We start from the raw sequence: 19,624 nt of genomic DNA, 5'->3' as shown, positions 1-19,624 counted from the left end.
GTAACAAAATAGGGGTATTTATTACTCTCAAGGGTAATTGATACCTACATAATCAAAACAAACAACATGTAAGAATATTTGTTATTTTGAATCCCTTACCTTTCTAAAAACAAGTCTTACCAAACAGCCTCTGAAAAGTTATCAATGGAAGAATTCCTGTTAATAATGACAATAATATGAGGTAGGTATAGAAAATCAGACTACTACTATGCTCCTAGTCCCTAGAGGTGAAAATAATTAGATTGACCGAGACCTTCGGTTTGGGCTCAAGGTCTAAAACAATGGGTATGAGACCTTTCAGTCCAGGTTAATGCCAAAGCTTCAAGCAGAAGCCCGGTGGAACAACTGATAACCTCTTGCTCGAGATGATTTCTTCGAAAGTATCGTGAAGCTGCTCCGAGAGGGATGCAGGATCATCAATGAAAGTCTCAACAAACACCTTAACAATTCTACTTTCCTGTGGAGTTGCCCTAATGCTGTACCAAGTCAAAAACTTCTGCCGAAAGCTTTTCTCAATGTAACCCTCGTGTTCAAGCCAGCGAATTACCTTTACGTAGTACTCCAAGTCACTGTCCGAAGGACAGTCTCCATCACATTCCTCGTTTTCTTTCTCCGAGATTCTTTTCTTTAATGAACGTCTACAATTTGCCTCCTCCATCCCGCCATTTTGAGCCTTGCGATGAGACTTTGTAGGGCTCTTTTTCATGGTACCATCTTTTGAGCTTTCTTGCTTACCAGGAGTAATCGGTAGGCTTGTTTCAATCCCAACACAAGGTGTATTGCTCTTCTCAGGCTGGTCGTTTGATTCATTGTCGGTGTTCATTCCGTCACCTGATTGACCATCCAACGACTGATTGAGGTCAGCTTTCGTAGCATCAGATTGATCAGAAGAAGTAAATTTCCCTGTTGCATTCTCTTCATCAGATGCACAATGGGTTGGATCATTAAAGCAAAGATCGGCTTTGTTCACATTTAACTCACTGCAGGGTGCAATATTGTTTGTTTCGTCTTCCACAGACGATGGATTAGAAAGAGTGCTGCAGTTGGTCGCTGGGCTATGAATACTTTCCAATGTCGAAGAATTCATGATATCGCTAAATATGTTGGCAGTTGATGTTGCATTAACGGGTTCAACTCCGATAATACTTGGAGCTATCGTTCTTGAAGCTGCGACATGTTTCAAAGACATCAGTGCCTAATATGAAATCAATACTCCAAAAATCGAAACTGAGATCTCCAATGAGTTCAAAGGAATTACAAATCAAACTTCACATCAGGGAAGATATAGTCTCCGCATGGTTATTTAAGGAATTCCTTAAATCCGCATTGTTAGGGTTATTGGGGAGGAAGAAGGTTACTTGTAAAACCAACACCAAGGAGGATGTGAAGAAAACGATCGCATTAGAACTAGTTTGGTCAACAAAAAAAATAAATTCCCACGGGAATTTCTAACTCAATGAAATTTACCAAGTAAAATGGGAATCGGAAATGACAAAGGGGTTTCTTGATAATTAAATTCCCATATGCGTGAAAATTTTAAATTGCCTTGTAATTGTATATTCCTATGAACAAAAGGGATTTTATTTTTCTAGGAAATTTACAATTCTAAGTGAAATATTTAAATAAAATAAACCAGAAAAGGGTGGTTATTTACTTAAATGCTTGTTAAAAAAATACAGGAAAGCAAATCGAACTCTACCTGGGTGGGATGGTGTTTGATGATGCATCGACTCATAGAGCTCCACGGCATAGGTACAGAGTCTCTGAACTTCTTGACCTGATGATAATCTGTTAACAATGCCTCTACCGTACTTGACAGGAACACCGGTTAGTGTACCTACTTCTTCTTCAAGGAGTTTAATGGCATCGTCAACAGCATCAGACGGCTTCTGGTATTTCTTTGTTCCAGCCAGCAGCTTCTTGCTAATGAATATACGATAACATAGGATGTCTACCCGTCTGGTGTCCTTCGCGATCAATAATTGTTTTCTCCAACAACTACATAAACAGTCACAATACGACCACTTCAACTTATGCAGACTATTTATTTAGTTTATTTTCTAAAAAAAAAAAAAACTATGTTTTGAATTAAAAAAACATCGAAAAAGTAGTTGGCAATTGAAAACCTGCCCACCAATAAAATTGAAAATTGCTCTAAAACAATCAGAAATGATAAAATGCCCACCATTAATCAAACTAAAAAGAGTCCCCGAGAACTCAAAGAGCATAAAAAAAAGATCAGAATTCATACAGCTTTTCTCACTTCATGTGCACATTCAACAAATAAATGCATTATATTCATGCATCCTGGAAAGCAGAGGGGCAGCAAAATGCTTCCAGTTCTTCAGGTTCGAGTCAACACGGTCATGGTAGCAAGAATATATCATGTCAGCACAAGTCACTCGCATTCTGCACTTCAATAATAAATGAACGAAGACCTCAACCATGAAGTGAGTTGAGCTAAACGGTATGTGGAGATACTCACAAATTGCAAAAGCTTCCTCCAGAGCTTCCAGCAGAAAATCACTAACCAACTAGATCGTCTAGCTAAATACCCGTTTGCAAAGTAGGTGTTGCTAGTGCTACTGAAAAGGTAGTTGATCCCCTACTTCATTACATCCTCCAGAAACGACTCGTGAAATGGCGGTGCACCCAACAATTCAATTTACTAGCACTTGAAGGTAGGTTCTTTTTTTCTGTGCGCATGAAGAAAAAAAATCTACTGTAACTATCCAATAACTCTTCACAAGTCATGAACCACTTTTTTATTGACCATTTTCCCAAAACAGATTTTCAAGCAATCTTCCTCAACTCACACCTCAAGCAATTTTACTTCTAGTTTATCATATGCTTAGTTTTAAAAAGCACGAGGCGCAAAAGGCCTTTAGAGCCTTGGCGCAAAGTGTAGGACGAAGGCGAGAGCTTTTTGTAAGTGAGGCACACTTTTAACCTACAGCTTAAAAATAAAACAAAGAGATATTCATATTTTAGTATCAACAAGTTTGAAAACATTCATTATCCTTGCGGTAAACACTACTTTAGCACAAAACTATTATAATGAGAATATGAAGAATTTCTTTCTTCTTCGCATGCTTATTGTTTTCCGAAAAAAAGCAACGGTTTTTCGAACTTCATATTCAAGTAAATTTGGATCTTGAGTTTTATTTCTTTTTCTAAAAAACAAGTATAAGTTAATCACCAAGCCCAACAAGGAGGCGCACTGGGCGCACAAGGCTTGAAGCGTATCGAGGCGCCCAAGGCCCACGCCCTTATAGTGGGCTTTGCCTCACCTAGCCGAGGCATTTTCAGCCGAGCCTAAGGTCGAGGTGCACAAGGCGCAAAGCGAGGCACGCTTCTTAAAACTAAGATCATATGGTAACTGCAATTCTAGATGATACTTTAAAGATATACAAAGGCAGAAGTGGATCAAGACCTAAAAAGAGCAAAAAAGTGCAGTCTACAATTAACACTAATTATCAATAATTAGCATAAGCTGATGTTTGCGGCGGTCAATAAACAGAAGTTGGGTGATAATTAGGACGGACAATCTATTAATAATGAAAAGTTGGCTCAGTTCCTTTATAAGCAGGGAGACCCAATGTGGAATCATCATTAGGTGGAATGTCATTAAATAGAAAAGTGGGGTATGACAAAGCAAAAGATTAAATTGAGGACAGCAAAGAAAAGGCTATAATATTTTTTAGTGACCTCTCTATGTACATAATTCTCCACACGAAAACCTCAGTGATCTGTCGTAATTAGATTTTACTTAATTATCGATATCATTGTGATTTGAATACGGACCAAAAGTACGTCTCTGTGCTATAGGACGCTCATAGACTTTTGCTTGATGGGAAGTGTGAAGCTTTTACCCGCTACTCAAGGTAGACAAGGAGCAAAGGCTCGATCATATTTAGCAATTACGAAATTCAAAGCACATCCAAAGGACAGACAATAGTTGTGTAAAAGGACCGATTTGCAAGGGCATGATTAAGAGCAATTGCATACCACACAATCCCATCTGAATTTAAGGTATTGTCTCATCCTATATTACTCGGACTCTTCATTTTACTTCACCTGTGTCCGATCCTTGATCCTCCAACAATGGTATGGAATATTTAGATGCATCCGACACTTGGACACGTACCAGTATTCAACATTAGTACCCGAGTTCAAGTAACATAGGTCTCATCAATATGGTATGGGTTAAAAGAGTCTTGCTGAAATAATGCTACTATAGCAATGTAACAGTATAATGCTTTTATGTCACTCTTTTAAACGCGGGAATTATCTATCTAAGAACAAAAGCAAGCCCGGCAAACAAACTCTTCAAACGTAAAATAAAAACCTTAGCACACATTACAATACATTCAACAGAAAAAATGCTAGTTTCTTCGGGGTTCACCGATCTAAAACACAACGAACAAATATAATACTGATAATTAACAGGAAGTAAGAATTTACCTCATCAAATCATTCCTCTTCCCGCAAGAAATGCAGTAGAAACTCCCATCCAATAGCGCAACAGTCCCATTTCTAGCAATGCCAGACCTCTCATGTTTAATAGCACATTCCAGATGACAAGACAAGTTACAAGAATCTCCAAGAAACGGAGTCTCTGAACTACACGTTAGCCATAAGCTCGGATCCTTGTTATCATCATACTTAAGACATATACAGCATGTGCACCTCTTGCAAAACTTGTCCTCCATACTCAATCTAGCCTTGCAAGCAGAATTCTTACAATAAATGGCAGTATCTAATTCAATTTCCCGACTACATATTGAGATATTGGTATCCGAGACATGAAGATGAGAAGGGTTATCCGGTTTCCTTGGATTCTTTGGACCCTTGTGATCAATTGAAGGCGATGATGATGATGGTTGAACAATCATTTCATGGTTTACCAAAATCTTTTCAGACACTACTTTTAGAAGATGCTCTATGATCTTTAACTTCGTCAAACCAGTATACTTCCTCTCCTTCCCCATCTCTGAGCATAAAATTTGCAATATATCTTGGCGGCTCCAAGTTTGTAGCATTTCAGGCGCACCATGCGACCACTTTGCTAATTCATACACAATTTCTCTCCTCTCCTCCATACTCAACTTACTGCATTTCACAGGATCAAGCACAGCCCCTAAACCAAATCCAAAACAAAAACAATCAACACCAAGCTATAACAATACAAGTCAAAGTGAAAGGATCATAACACAAAAAGAAAATGAATCCTCACTTTGACAACTACTACATAGAATCTTATCAAAATGACAAAATAACCTTCCAAATGACACAAATTCTGAAATGATACGATCTCAAAACCATCTCTATTGTGCTGGTGTGTTAAAGTTATCAATTACAAAAATGTGTTAATTATATGGGTTTGTCTCATGGATACAAGACGAGCAGTCCAAATAAATATCTGTCATGAATCATAGGAAGACTGACTAGTGAAAGCAACCAATCATCAAAAAATTTGAAGTCCTGCTTGACTAGTACTCCTAAAAAGATATCAGGTTAAGAAGTACAAAACAACTACTCATGCCATAGATGTACCAGCTGCTATGCCAATATGTTATAGAAAATCATAGATGGAACCTAATCACGTTGACCTTTAGCAAACGGTTAGGAACTACCATCAAATAAACTGTATACTTAATTTTAGAGGGACCCACTAATATCCTTAGATGCCGGAATAGTTCATCATCCTAATAATTAACAAAAAATAACAGTAAAATGCAACTGACAACAATAACATCATAGAAGTACTACTATATGATAAAATGAAAAGGAAGAAAAAGGTTCATTTTTCTCTTTTTTTCATCTGTGGGGTTTATGATTTGAGGAAAAGGGCAATCTAGTGAAATTTACTCAACATGGTTACTTATGAATATAAAAGAAGAAATAACCATCAATGGAAAACTAGAGAAAGTGACATAGAAATGCAATTTCATGGAAAAAAAAAAGACCCAAGAAAAACAACCCAAGAATCTTCACTATTTTAATCAATAAGAAAATACAAAAAAAAAAATAAGTTTAATTCTGTAATAAATCAATCAAATTAACGAAAACAACATTTTCATTAATACTGGAATCAGATGCAGAAAAACTGAGAGTGAAAAAGAATACTTACCCTGAAAAGATGAATCCATTTGTGTTTACAATCAATCACACGATAGGTAGCAGGTTACCAAACCAACATGTAGTAACTTTTTTTCAGACAGGGATCTAATCATATCATATTATAAAAATAAAACAAAAAAATGGCAGTACCAATGAAAAAATGAAATAAAGATCAAATCTTTAATAAATTAAAAACCTACCCACCACCCAAAGAGGGGAAAAACCAAAAAAAAACAAAAAAAAAAAAAGAAAAAGAATAGAGGTCAAGAAATAAGGAACGAAAGAGTAGTCTCCATGGAAGTGAATCAGTAAAAATTGAAACTTTTAAAGAATTTTGAATAAGACAGAAAGAATTATTGGAATTAAAGAATATTAAAGAGTAATGTACAGATTACAAAAACATAGAACAATAGAAGCATGGAAATGTACTCCTCGTGAAAGAAAAGGTTAAGAGGAAGAGAGAAAAAGAGAGGAAGGAAGAGAGAGAAAGAGAAATAGAGGGTGGGAAGGGGAAAAAGGCGTACTTGACTGCCTCCAAATAGAAGCGGCTGCATGTCATCTTTTTTTGCTCCAATTATTTTTCAACGTTCTTTTTTAAATTATCTTCCACTACTTGTGCAATTGTGCTAAGGAGTTGGGACGACTTGGGACTTTCTCTGTTGGGACTTTTCTAAGAGACCTTATGTTAGAGACTGGTGGCTTGTAGTAGGGGTATTAAAAAACTCAATCTGATCTAATGACCTAATAATTTAAATTATACAGAGTTATATATATAGATTGTCTCTGAATCAAATACCATTACAATTAATTTGGATCATAACTCAAAATGCATTATTGTTGCGTTTGAACCTTTATTCATTTTTGGCCTAGTTAGAAAGATACTTACAAATGTTAAAGAGCAACTTGGATATTATTACAATTATGATTAATGTAGTTAGTATTAGAAAGAAAAGGGTGGGAGGAGGGAAAGTGATCAGGAGTGGTTAAAGAGAGTTTGAAAGGAAATAGAAGATAAACAGAGAAAAAACTGCGATAAATTTAAAAGATAACACTAAATAAAATAATAAATAATTAATTATGTTTTTTTTATAAGGAGCTTACGTAGCACAATACCAAATAGGAATATGTTAATAGAGTTCCCCAAATCGCACACAATAAGATTCACAAATAAGTGCCACAAAGAGAAGCAATTATAGACATGATGCATAATAATGTTTATAATAAATAAAGGACTACTCCTATATAGTCTTATTTGATGATGGTACTTAAATGCACAATTAATACACTTGCGAGTTGCGTCCAATGCCAAACAATGTTTTTTAAATATTTGCTATCTACTTTTAGTTGGTCATTAAATCGAGTCTTAAATTAAAAATGGTTCTACTTCGAGTTGGTGCAAAAAATTGTTTGGTAGGGAGTAGGTTCGTTTTTCCTATGATTGAAGCCAATAGCCACAAATACAAAATGAATATTAATATTTGCTACATTATAATTATTGATATTATTGTATGAAACCATTTTATTATGAGACGAATTTATACAAGCAGTTTAATTAATGTCTTTTTTTAAAAATATTTATTAAGTAAATATAGGGTCAGTCCATATTTATTGCTTTTTTATAAATATTTTTTCTTTTTTCAGTTTTTTTATAACTAAATATATGGTCAGTCCATATTAAGTCGTTTCACGATGAGACAATCTTAATAAATAATTTGTCATTTTTTATTCATATTACGGCTAATGTGCAAAAAAATATAGTCAAGTAAAATCTTGTTTGAATAATCTAATCACATATTTTCATGATATTTACTTTTTATAATTTTTAGTTATGTATAATTCAATAAAATTGATCAAAATAACACACAAAACTGCATAAAAAATCAATTGTTACAAATATAATAAATAAAAAAATATTAATATTATTTTATAAACAGGTGAGATTAAAACTATTATTTATTCATCCTATTGAATTTATTTTATTTAATTATAAATGAGGCAATTCTTTGAAAATGAAAGATGAAGCACGGGAGAATCTCACCTCAAATAAAATGTTTTGATAGGACTCTACTCTAACCACTAAGGCACTAACATAAGACACGTCCATAATATTGTCTTGTTATACAGCTCTATTTATTTCCTTCCTCCCATTAGGAAAAGCAGTACATTATGTCTAGATAGATTGTGAACCCATTTAAGGTTCATATTAAGTTTAAAGGCCATAATCCAACCCAACTCGACCCTTATTTGATCCATTAAATACCCCTAATTACACTCAATTGCAAGTTTTTAAAAACAAAGGTAACATTAATTTTAATTTGCAAGATGAAGGAGATCTCATTGGTTGGTCATGAACCTCAAAAGTTGAAAAATCCTTTCAATATGAATTTTAATACCAATCTAATCAATGCCACAAAAGATACAGGACTTTTATATTCCATTATGTTGAAGATTTGACTGAAGAACAAAATAAAGAATTTCTTGTTAAAAACAACAAACCAAAGAAGATAGTCGTGAAGTCGTGGTTATTCAATGTTTCACAAAGCAAATCTAAGACCATGCCCCTCATATAAAATTATTATAAAACTATATCTTAAGCAGCCTACCAAAGAAAGACAGGCGTACCGTTTTAGGATTAGTTTGCTTTGTAAGTCAATATAATTCATTTATAATGAACTTCACCTGTTTGTATGCATATGATACCAAGTATAATTGTACTTTACCAATACCTTCGTTCCTTTGAGGTATGATTTAAAAAGCTATTACATATTTAAATCATATACTGCAAATAATTTGGGAGTATGCTTTTTTGGAGTACCAAACTACAAAAAAAAAATAATAATAAAATAAAAAAATAAATCAAAACAAGTCTTCGAAAATAATCGGTATGCAATAAAAAAAGTGTTGATGGGATGATAATCATACAGTTATATGTTCTAAAAATGACAATATTATGCACAAGGAAAGGTAATCAAAGAAAAAGAACTTCATTAGAGTAAAAATAAGCAGACTCCAAAGTCCGTTGATACCTACGAATGCAATTCATTCTTAAAATGGTTTAGAGAATCTGACCAACGAATCGACATTAAAGTGTAGAGGAGTACTTGTTTAGTTGTTTATGATGATGCCCTGGCACCAAACAGGAAGCTTACCAGCAAAAAAGGCAAATTACTGGAGTTTCTTGAACCATTACCTCCAACAAGGAACACATAGATGTGTTAAACAAGCTTAGATAGGCATTGCAGGATGAAGCAACATGGTTGAGGAAAATAAATTACAGTAGTATCAACCTCTATTGTTACAGCATAGCTTCAGACAGCTTTTTAGATGGTAATTTCTCTCGGTATATAACAATTCAACTGAAATTTTGATGGGAAACCGTCCAATCTTTGCTAGATTACTACTAGACGTTGTCAAGAATATCAAAAGATGAACTCACGAACATCTGGAATAGAAAGTTCCACACATCACCATCCGCATTCAACAAAAACAATGCAAAAACTCTGCAATGCGCTGGATACAGGCCAAATTGAGCCCAAACAAAAAAAAGACGGGTCTGTCTCAAAATAACCACCCAATTTTCTAGTACATTAACCCAAGAACCATTAAAGGGGCAAAAATTTGAATATCTTTGGGGATAAATGAACGTATTTGATGAGAACAAGGTTCTCCAGCCAGCCTGCAACTATTGCTATTTGGTAATTATCTCGCATCTTCCCCCATCACATCCTAAAAATATATCATCAATAGCCCCTCTCCAATGTTGGTGAGGGGAGAACAACCACTAAGAACAATAACAGTGATACCAATAGCAACATCAGCAACATTAATAACATCAACTTACAAATTTCAGGGACAATACTAAAAAATCGAGTCGCAGCCAGGAAATGACCACAGCTTAAAAAACAGAATACCCATCCACCACGAAACGTATCTACATTGAAGGAAACATGATTTATTGGAACGAGATGAGCTTCACAAAGTTCATCAAACGAAAATACAGATGAGGGGCTTATTTAACCTAATGTAGGGAGGGAATGGAAACGCAAGGGAGGGAAAGAAAAGGGAGGAGCTTGTGGCATAGTGCAAAAACAAAGCTGCATCATCGTATCTCGACCATATTTTTAAGGTTTTTGGGTTTACCACGATCGAGATACACGCTGCATTGACTGCAAAATCATATGTATTGGCCATGAAATCCATTTTTCTTCCTAATATTTCCCTTAGGAGTTAGTGGTACGATTTGGATCAAATAGAATATAACGTTCTTCCTTCAAATACCCTCCCCTTCACCTCCTTCCACTCCCCTTTTGCTATCCAAATGAAGGATATCTAAAGCTAAATGAAGAATATCTCATATCCTCATCCCTTCATTTCCCCCTCATTCATTTTCTACCATCCAACATATTATAATATATGTTAGGGAGTAGAAATGTGCAAACATTTGACGCTGTGAGCTAGCGTTTATAAAAATGTGCAAATAGATTCATGAATGAAATCCTCCATCAACTCTACCCTCTTAGCCCTTCGATACAGAAGTAATACTTCAGAACACCGCATGAGTCAAACCCAACACATACCACTGGTTTTCTAAACCTTATGCATCTCCGATCATTCAGGGATAGATGTGCTATACTCCGGAAAAAGCCACCAAAGCCATATCAACAAGGAAATCTGGGAGCTCCTTTCCTCATAGGTTTACATTGAAGTCTAGCCTCTCCTCAAAACCCTAGTAAGACCATCTTTAAAATTTTATAATAATATATATATCAAGACGTCAAAGCAAATGCCCACAAAGATCATAGAAGAGACATCTTAACATAACTATACTTGGCAAGTACGATGTTGTTTGCAGAATACATTAACAGTGTCTATCACATACAACAAGCCTCAATCGTCGTGGGAGGCCCAAATGTTTCAAAAGGAAAGGAATCAATCATCCATCATCCAACCATCACAAGTAGGAAGATATGCTCACACTAAAAAAATTAGATTCATCAAATCCTTAAAAAATACACAATAAAGTAATCTATCACATACAATGAATAGTCTCAATATTAGTCTTTCAAAACCTATAACCCAAAAGGTAGGCATAAAAATCCATTGAAGTACTTTTAACAAGGGTTTTAATTTCAAGATCCCAAAACACTTACGAAATTCATCTTTCTAGAGACTGCATTTGTGATCATTTCTTCCCTCACAATATCCTTTTCTTATATCAAAAGTGATACACTGAGACATCTAACTAGGTAAATATGTTATTATTGATCCTTGCCACTAACTTCCCAAAAGAAAAAAGATCACTTATCATTATCTTTGATCATCACCATTGTTCATTCATTAAAAATTGTTCCAAAATAACCATAAAGCATATATTAACAAAGATTGGGGCGGTTGATCCATCAAAATAAAGTAACAACTTTTAGAGAATCACAAAGAAGACAGATGCACTACAACAAAGTTTACACTGAAAAATGTGCATTATATAAAGTTGTCAAAAAAGTGGTTACTAGAAAGAGAGAACATGACATATACAAAGAAAATATTCAAAATCATGGTATCCAAAACAGGAGAAAGAGAAAGAAAGAAAGAAGAAAAAAAAAGGTTTGTAATATGATGAACAAGTCTTTTACCAGCGATGTGATACTGATACAGGCATGCAAAATAAATGATAGGAATTATGAGTGTGAAGCTTGTTTACAAAAGAGAAATATCAAATAGAAAGAATCCAAACATCAATCAAATATCAAGCTTGTTTTGTACTATACAGCCCCTGCTCCACACACCAAACAGCCTCCGCTCCAGCCGCTGCCACCACTCTGTGCCGCACCACCACCACCCTCATTACAGTGGTATCAGAGCCACCGGTCTCCGGCCACTGGCCATGGCGCCCCCCCACCCAGTCCTTACGGTTGGAACAATGTGAAGGGATCATCCAAGAACTTCAACAAGCCCTTCCTACCCAAATCTAAAACTTGACCCAAAGCTTTGATGAAAAGCTCAACTCATTCATGGGGGCTCTAATGGAGAATCACACCAAACTCGCCGTCGACCATGCCCAAGCTCAAGGATCGAACCGGAAGTTTCTGGAGGAAATTAGGAGTTTTTGAAACCGTAACCCTAATTTAACCCTAATTCGAATCAAACCCACCCAAACCATTCGACCCAACAAACTCAGACCCACCCGCGACAGACAAGCCCGACCGCCTCCCTCGCCGAGTCGCCACCGAATTTCCGCCGCCCCACCCACCAGAACCATTCTCATCCCTGTTCCCAATTCCAGCAAAACCCTAACCCTAATTCGACCCAAACCCTCCAAACCCACCCAATGCGGCAGACCCAGACCCCCCAACGAAAGACAAGCCCCATCGCCTCGTTCATCGAGTCGCCACCAGGGTTCGGCCGCCCCCACCGCACAAGAATCCCTACCAGAACCCTAACCCTAACCCTAACCCTAACCCACAAAACCCTCATCTGATTTCCCAAATCCCTACTAGAACCCTAACCCTAACGCACAGCCATAACCCTAACCCAAACCCGTACGCAAACCAGCACCAGCCGCCACCCCCCCGTGGGTTTTCCTCATGTTCAAGGTGATAGAAATATTAGGGTTGATTTAATTCGGCAATTGATTGTTACTGATAATGTTAAAAATCGAGGCAATTATGTTAATGGTTTTAAGATTGGGAATCCTCATAAAGTTGATGGGTCTAGATTGATTTGGTGTATGACGAAGAAGGAATTGGCTAAATGGATGGACTTGAAGGACTGCTACTATGCCTCGCATATGCAATAATTGATTCGGTATATGTACTAGTTGTGCAAGCTCAATTTCAACAAAATGGTCATTCTTGACTTCGACATTACCCTTGATTTTTTCGAGGTTACAACAAGTGCTCTTGATAAAGATTGGCTCAATTATGGTCGAAACTTCTCGGAATGTTAAGGGAGAATGGTACAAAGCGCCTTCGTTCAACACTAAGGAAAATGGTACAACATCAATTCAAACGGTGCCATCTTATGTCTACATTGAAGCGGATCAATACATCTTGAGGGCAAGGTAGATCTTTGGGCGGCTATAATATAGGAGGATATAGGAGGATATAAATGAATAAGAGTAAACTTAAGATGAAAAACGCATAACAGAACGTACTAGAGAAATTATAGGATAGTTTTTCTCTATATCTCTGTTTTTGATGGTTGAGGTAAAAATATACATCTTTCACCACAAATGTTTTAGTACTAGGATTAGTATAAATATGCTACGCATTATTTTGATAATATATATATATATATATATATATAGTATATATATATATATATACATATATATATATATATACATATATATATTATATAATAAAAGTGAAAATACATTTGAGTGCATTATAAAGTTTGTATCCTCTAGTTTTTCTAAAGAAGTTTGTTAGCCTATTTTTGTTTAGACACAAAGAGAAAATGTTTATTTCCGCTGCTAGTATTATAATTGTGATCTTTTCTTACAGGGGGAGGGGTGGGGAAATGCACCGGTGGCAAGGGAGTGGGTGGGGGGAGGGTTGGGGGAGAAAAATAGACCACTAGTGGGTAAGGGTGGCGGGACGGTAGTGGTGCAAAAGGAGGGGGGTTGAGCTAGGTAATGAAAAGGAGGGGAAAAGAAAATTAGGTTCTTGTTTTTTATTCCTTTATCTTTTAGCAAAGGTAAATCCACATTAAACTTGGGAATATTTATAAATAAAGCAAAGTTAGAATTATTCACAACGACATATAAAAGTTGGGATTATTAATTCAATTTTTCCTAAAGAAAACCTAAAGACAAGAACAAAAAATTTTTATGATTGAATATAATTGAACATGCAAGGAGGATATGAATTTAACTACGACAACGACAAAGATTCAGGCATTCTAAGAGTAGCAAAGAATGGTATGGTTGTGAAGAGGATACAACGTGATGAAATGAGAAAGTAAAAGTCGAAATAAAGAAGGAAAGAACGTTATTTAGCTATAAACAAATGTAGGAGTGATGAAGTCATTATAAAATACAAGTAGAGGAGGATATTTACTGACGGCCCAAACGAGACGAACGTTTAGTAGGGAGAGCTGTTAATATCAAAACACATAATATCGTTTTTAAAGTGTTTATAAGCACACAAATGTACTAAAGAACAAGGATAAACCAAACTTTCTTCTTAGACCAACTCAAAAAAAATTGGGGTATTCAAGCTGCAAGGTGAATAACAATGTAATTCAAGCATGAGAAAGCATCACAAAGAACATTAATCTAATAATGGTTTGTGCCTCATGAAGTAGCAATAAAATCAAATAACAAAGATTCAAGTTTTTAGTTAATTCAAAACTACTTTTTAAAAGTAGCTTGGTTTCTTATTTGTAGAGGACTTTAGGTAGCTACGATACACTCTAGGAGCTCCACACGTCCTCCTAGTGCCCCTTTGGATTTGTAACTCACAAATCAATTACAATTTATTCAATACACTCCTTACAACTTCTAACAGAATTACATCATTTAGATAGACTATCAGAAAAAAAATGACTTCTTAATGCCTGCAACAACAGTAATAATCCTTGGTATCTATCCATAAAAAAAATCCATCAAACACCCCCAAAGTCGCCTATCAAATCAAACAATAAAAAAGAATTTCAAGAAAAACACTTTCCCCAAAATCAAACAACCCCTCAATAAATAAAACTACGCACGGTAAAACATATGAGAAATTGTATCACAGCAAAAAAAAATGCAATTCTCAACAGCAGTCTCAAAATAATTACATAGCAATAAATCACTGGACACCGAAAACAATCCTAAAAGAGGTCTCAAATCACACATTATACAATTCATTATGCAAAAAAGCAAATGAAAACGAAAAGGCCAAGTCAAACAAAATCTAACCTTGAGAAGTGAGGAAACCCTAGAAAAAACCGATTCAATAAACTAACGATTACATTCAGCAGGCAAAGGACGATTAAAACCACCACGACGATTCATATACTGTCTAGGTTGACGCTTAGTAACAGCTCTGACACCACTAACATCAGCACCAGGAACAGGTTTTCCTTTCGTTGTATCAAACCCTAATGGAATCCCCATTTTCTTCATCATCTCAAATTCATCATCTTCACCCCCTTCAATTCTATCATCATTACCACCAACATCATTCTTCACTTTTTCATCTTTCTTATCCGATTTCTTCTTCTTTTGTTCCTTTACAATTCCATCCACAAAATCGGATACAATTTTGCGATCATTGTTGTCGTAATTGTCGTGATAATCGTCTCTTTCTCTCCTCCGTGAGCTGTGGTGACGGTGAGAGCGGTCCACAGACCGTGACCTAGACCGAGATGGTGAACCGGATGTGTGTGACCTAGACCGGCGATGACGATTTGGGGAGCGAGAGCGAGATCGGCCGTGCCGTGAGCGTCTATCTCGGTGACGGTCTCGGTCGAGGTTACGGTCGTCTTTGTCTCTTCTGCGGTCGCGGTCATCTTTGTCTCTTCTACGGTCACGGTCCCGGTCCCGGTCCCGGTAACGGTCTCGGTCTCTTTCCCTGTCTTCCCGGCCGCGGTCTCCCATTGATAGATTTGCAGTGGAGTGTGGCGGTGAGGTTTTTGAGTCCGGTTACGTTTGAGATTTTGGATTTTAAATATCGCTATTGGAGTTTGCTTGCATTTAAGATCAAAAATCCCAATTATGAAATAGAGACTAGAGAGCAACACTGGTTTTATAGAAGCCGGATGCTCATTAAGTAAGCGGTTCCGGTACTAGTTGTCAAAACAAAAAGTGATAAGCTAAAACTTTTTATTATTAAGTTATTTAATTTAAATATGAGGTATATCATATAGTGAGACCTCCTAATTTATTTTTAAATTTTGAATTTCGACTAACTATTATTTATACACTGAAGTTATTCATTCGGGTTATCGAATCGATTTTAAATTAAGTATTTTAGATCGATTTAAAGTTGAATCTTGTATTCATGTTGAAATTTACATATTTATAAAATCAACTTTTAAAGTCGGGTCAAATCAAATTTGGTTACAAGGTCGAGTAAATATTGATTAATAGGTTTGTTTTAAACACTTTTACTAAACACCAAATCTTTTATGAAACTGTCTCACCATGAAATGAATTCATATAATTAGCTTATTTCTTTAATTGATAACTTTAATATTGTAAGTGATCACTTTAAGACTACAAAAAGTAATCATTTTAAAGTTATAAGTAGTTACTTTAAAATACTAAATATACGTTTAGTCATTCCTATAGAAATGGTCTCACGGTGAGACCGTCTCATTTAAAAATTTGTAAGCTTAAAGTTAAGACCAATTGTAACTCTTACAAGAGAATGTAAGAGATTTTCATCTCATAAAGCCCAACCTAATACATTCAATCAAAAAAAAGATTTAATGTATCATAAATTTTTAAAATATACAGTCTTTATATTAGATGTCTTATTTTTGGCTAGAGCAGCACAAATACAATATTGAAAATAAAAAGTTCAAACAGAATTTTAAGCAAAAATAGTAAATAAAACAAAAATATTAGTTCTCAATGACATTATTTTCTCCATTTTCTTCATCATTATTTTCTTTATTTTCTATAGAGATTATGGAGAGGTTAAAGAAGTATTTAAAATGATTGTTAATTAATTAAATAAAAATTACATCATATTTATAATACTAAATTATTCTAGAAGATACATGAGAATAATAATATAAAAGATATTATCATAATATTCACAAAATAATCAATATATCAATCAAGACTTGTCTTGATTGATTTATTGATCTTATTTATCTCTATTATTTCCCCTCAAGATGGAGAACCAAGCAAACAATCCTATCTTGGAGATCCGTACGTAGCAATGACAAGCTTGAGTATAGTTGGAGGTTATAACATTTGTTATGACATCAACTCTTATAGAGGGTGCAGCGGTTGGTGTGGTAGCTATAAGGGGTGCTACAAATAATGGTGGAGTTGAAGTTTAAAAACTACATTTGAGTTTTTAAAGTTTTAATTTGAAAAAAAAGTTATATAATGAGAAATAAGTTTATCGATATCGTATAGTTATAAAAAAGGTGATGTATTAAAATCACCAAAATAAATTTTCCACAAAAGGATTGAAGATTTTTGTTTTTGTTTGGTTTTATTACACTTATTTATCTCGAGAGTTAAGGGTTTAAGTATAATATAGTTTAAACCGATAAGAATGAAAATTGAAGAGTAGTTTAAAAAGGTACTAAATGTGATTTTAGTATTTTAGAAATGGTTGCTTTAACAGCAGAAGTTATACTACCTCCATCAAGAAGAGAGATCGGGGTATTGAATAATCAACTTAGGTAAAAAAAATATCGTATGAACACCATCATTTGTTATTGTTGACAACGGTTTTGATGATGTAGTCATGAAGTTTAGCAGAAGCCAAAAAGTTAGTTAGTTTGGAAGTGAGATTATCACTACCACCATTGATGGATAAGGTAAGGGTTTAAATGAACAATCTTAATTGATTTGTTGATCTTATTTATCTCTATTATTTTCTTATCATTTAGTTTTATTTCTAATAAAAAATTAAAGATACTGACATGACAACTAAAGATGATCAATCGATGATGAAGATGATGCTTATGCATGCAATTGGTGATGATGAATGATGTAAGTTCTTCATTCAGTTTCGTCACGAGTCATTTCTCCATCAAGAATTTTTCGTTGATTTTTAATAAAAAAAAATTTTAAAAACTAGCATGACGATTGAGATGATGATGACAATATTGGTGACGATGAATCATGAAAATAGTTAAGGGTACGACATTGAAGTTTTTAGGTGTTGAAAATGGTGACTCGAGCTAGTAGTGCCATGATTGAAGATGAACCTTATGCCTAGAAAGGTGAGGGAGACAGTGGCCAGAGTCGGCGTTGGTGGTGTTTGTGATGCAGCCGAGTCGGCGTCCATGGCCTATGGAAGATAGCCGACTCGACTGTGCACGCTGCCAAGATGTGTTTTGTTCCAGTAGACAAAGTCGACTCGGCGGCTCGATGAATACTTGTTGAAGCCGAGTCGGCGGTGCATACGGGAAATACGCAAATCAGTTTTTTCACTCTTTTTGGACGGTTATTCCACGGATTGTGGCCGGTTACTCTATTGTGTGTGGTTACTTTGTTTATTATTAGATATACTACATAAACCTCCCATGTAATTAGAATGAGGATGATGTAAAAAACATAAAGTGAGAACTAAGAGAAAAAAGCTAGGAGAGCCATTGTTGTGGCTTCTCATGATTCATCTTGTAATCTCTCAGTTTATGGTGAAAAGTTTATTCTCGGTACCGGTGGATGTAGCTATCACATTGATAGTGAACCATGTAAAATTTTCAGTGTGATTTTCTTTATTATTTGTTTGAATCTTTATTGCTTCCGTTGTTGTTTTTCGATTTTTACTTTCGCTGTCGCACAACAATAGGTTTGATCAAAAAAGACAATATAATATAATTAAAAAAAAAGGATGATAATGGAGTTTTGGAGGATAAGAGGAACAATGAAGTACAATTAGGGATGGCCACGGAGCGGGTTACCCGGAACCGAACCGGTCCCGAACTGCTTGGAACCGAATCCGGAACCGAAACCGTTCGCGACAGGTTTCGAACCGGCCCAAACCGCGGAACCGTGAAAACGCCGAAAAAAAGTTGCAGGAATCATGAAACCGCCGGAAAAAAACTACATGAACCGGACCTAAGAACTGCGGGTTGGAACTGGAACCGGTCCGGGTGAACCGGTCCAACGGTTCCATGGAACCGGAACTGACCGGTCCGGGTGAACCGGCCCAACGGTTCCATGGAACCAGAACCGGGACCGGTCCGGGTGAACCGGCCCAGCGGTTCCATGGAACCGGACCGTGAAACTAGCCGTTGCAAATTTTCCTCTAAATACCCATCACTTTCAATCATTTTCATTCACAACTCATCTCTTCTCCTACTCTCTCTACTTAATTACTTAATTACGCAATTATTCTCTTAATTACATAATTAGTCTTTTAATTATTTCTTAATTTAGTTAATTACATAATTAGTCTATTTTATTTATTTCTTAATTCTATTATTATTTCAATATTATCAATCATGTCTTTTTTTTTTAAAAAAGCCTCTAAAAAGGTTACTAAAGGGGCAAAATCATTGGGAGGTTCTAGCTCCAAAAGGGAGGCCACTTCAACTCCGTCGGTATCAACAACACGTTCGATTAGTAATTATAATTATGAACCAAATTATCCAATAGGGTACGACCAAGAATTACACAATTATGCAGAAGAAGTGGAAAGAGAAATACAAATTGATGAAGAAAAAGAACAAGAAGAGGAACCAATGACCCCTATTGGGATACATAATTCTCGACATTCATCAACAAGATCACATGAAGAACAACTACAATAACAACAAAGACAAGCTCGTGGTAAACGAGTCAATTTCCAAAGTATCGGTTAGTTTTATAATTTTATTCTTC

At 35.5% G+C, this 19,624-nt stretch overlaps 2 protein-coding genes across 2 annotated transcripts; both read right to left on the bottom strand.

Moving 5' to 3' along the window:
- On the bottom strand, positions 1–7,768 carry LOC130814453 (VIN3-like protein 2). The gene is made up of 4 exons (XM_057680519.1): positions 6,134–7,768; positions 4,465–5,140; positions 1,700–1,998; positions 1–1,167 (listed from the first exon to the last, which is right to left on the bottom strand). Exons 1-4 carry the CDS (start codon positions 6,150–6,152, stop codon positions 308–310), a joined length of 1,854 nt encoding a protein of 617 aa, XP_057536502.1. The 5' UTR covers positions 6,153–7,768; the 3' UTR covers positions 1–307.
- A 1,226-nt stretch (positions 7,769–8,994) lies between these two features.
- LOC130814454 (uncharacterized) lies at positions 8,995–15,898 on the bottom strand. Its single transcript, XM_057680520.1, has 2 exons — positions 15,026–15,898; positions 8,995–9,565 (listed from the first exon to the last, which is right to left on the bottom strand). Exon 1 carries the CDS (start codon positions 15,704–15,706, stop codon positions 15,068–15,070), a length of 639 nt encoding a protein of 212 aa, XP_057536503.1. The 5' UTR covers positions 15,707–15,898; the 3' UTR covers positions 8,995–9,565; positions 15,026–15,067.
- Positions 15,899–19,624: the final 3,726 nt, after the last annotated feature.

Source organism: Amaranthus tricolor, chromosome 6 (assembly GCF_026212465.1).
Source record: "Amaranthus tricolor cultivar Red isolate AtriRed21 chromosome 6, ASM2621246v1, whole genome shotgun sequence".
Taxonomy (NCBI): Eukaryota; Viridiplantae; Streptophyta; class Magnoliopsida; order Caryophyllales; family Amaranthaceae; genus Amaranthus; species Amaranthus tricolor.
This window is presented reverse-complemented; position numbering and strand designations above follow the sequence as displayed.